The sequence below is a fragment of the Corapipo altera genome, unplaced genomic scaffold (assembly GCF_003945725.1).
Source record: "Corapipo altera isolate COAL_440 unplaced genomic scaffold, ASM394572v1 289, whole genome shotgun sequence".
NCBI lineage: Eukaryota > Metazoa > Chordata > Aves > Passeriformes > Pipridae > Corapipo > Corapipo altera.
The window spans coordinates 111,653-115,138 of NW_020885101.1; the positions used below are offsets into that span (position 1 = coordinate 111,653).

General features: G+C 63.0%; 1 protein-coding gene across 1 annotated transcript in view; it reads left to right on the forward strand.

Annotated features, from left to right (window-relative positions):
- Positions 1-78: 78 nt before the first annotated feature.
- The window catches only part of HTRA2 (HtrA serine peptidase 2), a gene marked incomplete at its 5' end in the record, with an annotated part of 5,466 nt that continues 2,058 nt past the window's right edge, over positions 79-3,486 (forward strand). The window contains 6 exons of the mRNA XM_027669713.1: positions 79-308; positions 880-1,084; positions 1,156-1,350; positions 1,553-1,585; positions 2,022-2,130; positions 2,749-2,818. Coding sequence (XP_027525514.1) covers positions 79-308; positions 880-1,084; positions 1,156-1,350; positions 1,553-1,585; positions 2,022-2,130; positions 2,749-2,818 — 842 coding nt within the window. The remainder of the gene's footprint in view (positions 309-879; positions 1,085-1,155; positions 1,351-1,552; positions 1,586-2,021; positions 2,131-2,748; positions 2,819-3,486) is intronic.

Sequence of the window (3,486 nt, forward strand, 5' to 3'; positions counted from 1 at the left end):
CCGGTAGCGTTGCGTTGGTGTCGAGCACTCACCGGGGCCGCCGAGCCTCCTCCGCCACCGCCACCACCCCCTCCCCTTCCTCCGCCGGCCCCCGCTGGGAGCCGGGCGCTGGCGGCGGCGGTGGGCGCGGGGACGGCGGCGCTGGTGCTGCTGTGGGCCCGTGAGCGCCGGCGGCCCGCGCTGAGCGCAGCCGTGCCCGCCCCGCCGCCCGCTCCGCCGCCCGCCTCGCCCCGCGCCGCCTTCAACTTCATCGCCGACGTGGTGGAGAAAACGGCGCCCGCGCTGGTCTACGTGGAGATCGTGGGCAGGTGCCGGCACCGGGCGGTCCGCGGGAGGGATCCCCCGCTTCCCTGCGCAGTGCAGCCTCCGCCGGGCTCTCCTGCAGCCGCCCTGGCCTGTGTCGCTGAACCGGACACGGCGTTCGGGTGGGGTCCCCCAAGTGCCGCGGGAGAGACCGACCCGGTCCCGCTGCCCGTGCTCGCAGCTGGCACGCGGGGACACACGGCTGCCACACACCGCTGCCACCTCCTTGTCCTCCGGGACCGTCGAGCAGAGCTGCCTTTCAGGCTGCCCTGTCACTTTGCCTCAGGAGCACCACTTTGCATTTATTGCTCTTTGCACTCCATAATCTCACCATCCAGCACCTCCAGCCTCTTGGAGCATCTCAGGGCAGCAGCTCTGCCCTCCAGCCTGGTCACACCTGTGTCCGGTGTCACACTCTCTGCCTCACAATGGGAGAAGCTGCTGCCCAGACATCCTCACTGTTCCCCGCTGCTTCCCAGCCCTGCCCATCTGCGTGGCCCCACCTGCCCTCCCTGGAGTCCCCACCAGACCCCGCAGGGTCCCTGCCACCCATCCTGACCTGTACCCCCCTCGCAGGCACCCCTTTCTGGGCCGGGACGTGCCCATCTCCAACGGCTCGGGGTTCCTGGTGTCCCCAGACGGGCTCATCGTCACCAATGCACACGTGGTGGCCAACCGGCGGCGCGTGCGGGTGAAGCTGGCGAGCGGCGAGCAGTACGACGCCGTGGTGCAGGACGTGGACCAGGTGGCCGACATCGCCACCATCAAGATCAAGCCCAAGGTGTGTGTCACGGTGTGGGGACATGGGGCCCCTCCCTTCACCCCTCCTGCTCACCGTCCTGCTCCCCACAGCACCCGCTGCCCACGCTGCCGCTGGGCCGCTCGGCCGAGGTGCGGCAGGGCGAGTTCGTGGTGGCCATGGGCAGCCCCTTCGCGCTGCAGAACACCATCACCTCGGGCATCGTGAGCTCGGCGCAGCGCGGCAGCCGCGAGCTGGGCCTGGCCGCCTCCGACATGGAGTACATCCAGACCGACGCCGCCATCGATGTAAGGGTGTGGGACTGGGCACACTGTGGGTGCTGGGGGGAGGAGGGGGCTCACGTGGAGCACGGGGAGCTGAGGGGGTTCTGGCCGGTCACCCGGGTGCTCTGGGATCAGCCTGACCCAGTTCCTGGGATCGGCCTCCTGCAGTTGCTGCCGTGCAGGATGGGGTTCTCATGGTCTGCTCGCTCTCTCTCCTCTGCCGCAGTTTGGGAACTCCGGGGGCCCCCTTGTCAACCTGGTGAGTCCTGCTGCTTGTCCCCTTGCTGGCTGGGGCAGAGATGTGCTGTGTGCCCCTCACTCTGTGCCCCTCTACGGGAGCGCTTGTGGGTGCCGGGAGGGAGGGCCTGTGAGTCCTTCAGGCTCCCTGTGAGGAAGAGGAGGAGGATTCAGCCTGGCATGGGAACCCTGTGCTGCATCTGAGGGAGCCAGAGCCGATGGAGCTCTGGCGGAGCTGAGCCCTGCCCAGCGAGGCATGGCTGGTGCTGGTTGGGCAGAGTGAGGAGCTGGGTGGGCTCAGCCCCTGGACCCTGCCCGACCTTGGCAGGGTCAGGCAGGACACAGGGGCAGCAACCTGGAAAGGAGTGGGCACGCAGCTGGGACCTCAGGCTGGTGCAGTAGTTCCCCTGCTCTCCACAGTGACCCAGGCTGGGTATCCCAGTGCCCTTTCCCTGCAGGATGGCGAGGTGATTGGGGTGAACACCATGAAGGTGACATCGGGCATCTCCTTTGCCATCCCCTCCGACCGGCTCCGGAAGTTCCTGCAAAGGGAGGAGCAGCGCAAGAGTGAGTGGGAGCCTCCCTGCTCGGGTGCTGGGGGAGCAGGATGAGAGAGGGAAGCTCTGGCACAGCTGGGCTCCAAGCCTTTCTTCCACATGAGGGCAAGGAGGGCAGGAGAAGGAACCTTTGGGGTCCCATCTGGCATGAAACTCTCCTGTGCCACTGGAAAGCTGTGCTCCTGCTGCTGCCCTGCCCACAGCTGCCTACATCTGCTGCAGATCAGGTGTCCTAACTAACCTGCATCTGGTGTGCAGTGGTGGAAGTCCAGATGTAGGATTCGGTGGTAGTGTAGAGGACAAGTCCTTCATTTGGCCATGTGGAATGCTGCCTCTTTCTGTGCCTCTGTGTGTGAGAATTAAAGGCAGACTTCTGTCTGGTTCTCCTGTGATGCCAGGGAGGGACGTTCTCAGTCAAAAAACTGACAAACTGGGGAAGCAAAGTCAGTGCAAAGTGCAACACCTGTAACACTTCTGCTGGTACCAAGAGCTGGACTGAGCTGTTGTGGGGACTGGGAATGGCTCTGCACACACTACCTGCCCTGAGGGCTGTGGGGCTCAGCCCAGCGCTGTTCTGAGTGTGTCTCTGTTTTCCAGCCATGACATTCCATGTCCTTTCCTTTGGCAGGCTCTTGGTTTGGCAATGCAGAGACGAAGCGCCGGTACATCGGGGTGATGATGCTGACCCTCACTCCCAGGTGCCTGTCCTGAGCTTGGGGGCCAAAAGACTAGTCCTGTTGGGGCAGGCATGTAATGGGATCTTTCCAACTAACTGAAGGTGCCTGGTTTTGGTAGGATTGTCTCCACAGCTTAAACTTTCAGTCCTGAATCTCTTTGTGCTCATGTTGTGGTTAGACTCCAGACTGGTCTAACGAGGCTTGTAGGGGGACCTTCTGGCTCTCTACAACTCCTTGACAGGAGGGGTGCAGCCAAGTGGGGATCGGGCTCTGCTCCTGGGGAACAAACAACAGAATGAGAGGAAAAAGCCTCAGGCTGTGCCAGGGGAGGTTTGTGTTGGATAGTGGGAAAATTCCTTCCTGGAAAGGGCTGTCCAACCCTGGCACAGCTGCCCAAGGCAGGAGGGGAGACCCCATCCCAGGAGGGATTTAACAGCCCTGTGGATGTGGCACTTGGGGACATGGTCAGTGGTGGTCTTGGCAGTTCTGGGGGGGAACAGTTGGATTTGATCTTAAAGATCTTTTCTAACCCAAACAATTTTGTGAGTCCATGAAGGACCAATGTCAGGAGCAAACAGGACCTGCACTCTCACCTCTGGGAGCAGTTCTCAAGGACAGCAGCTGCTCCTGTTCCTTGGCTCTTGCAGCCACCTTTAGGTGACCTTCAGCTGCCTTGTGGGGCTCAGCAC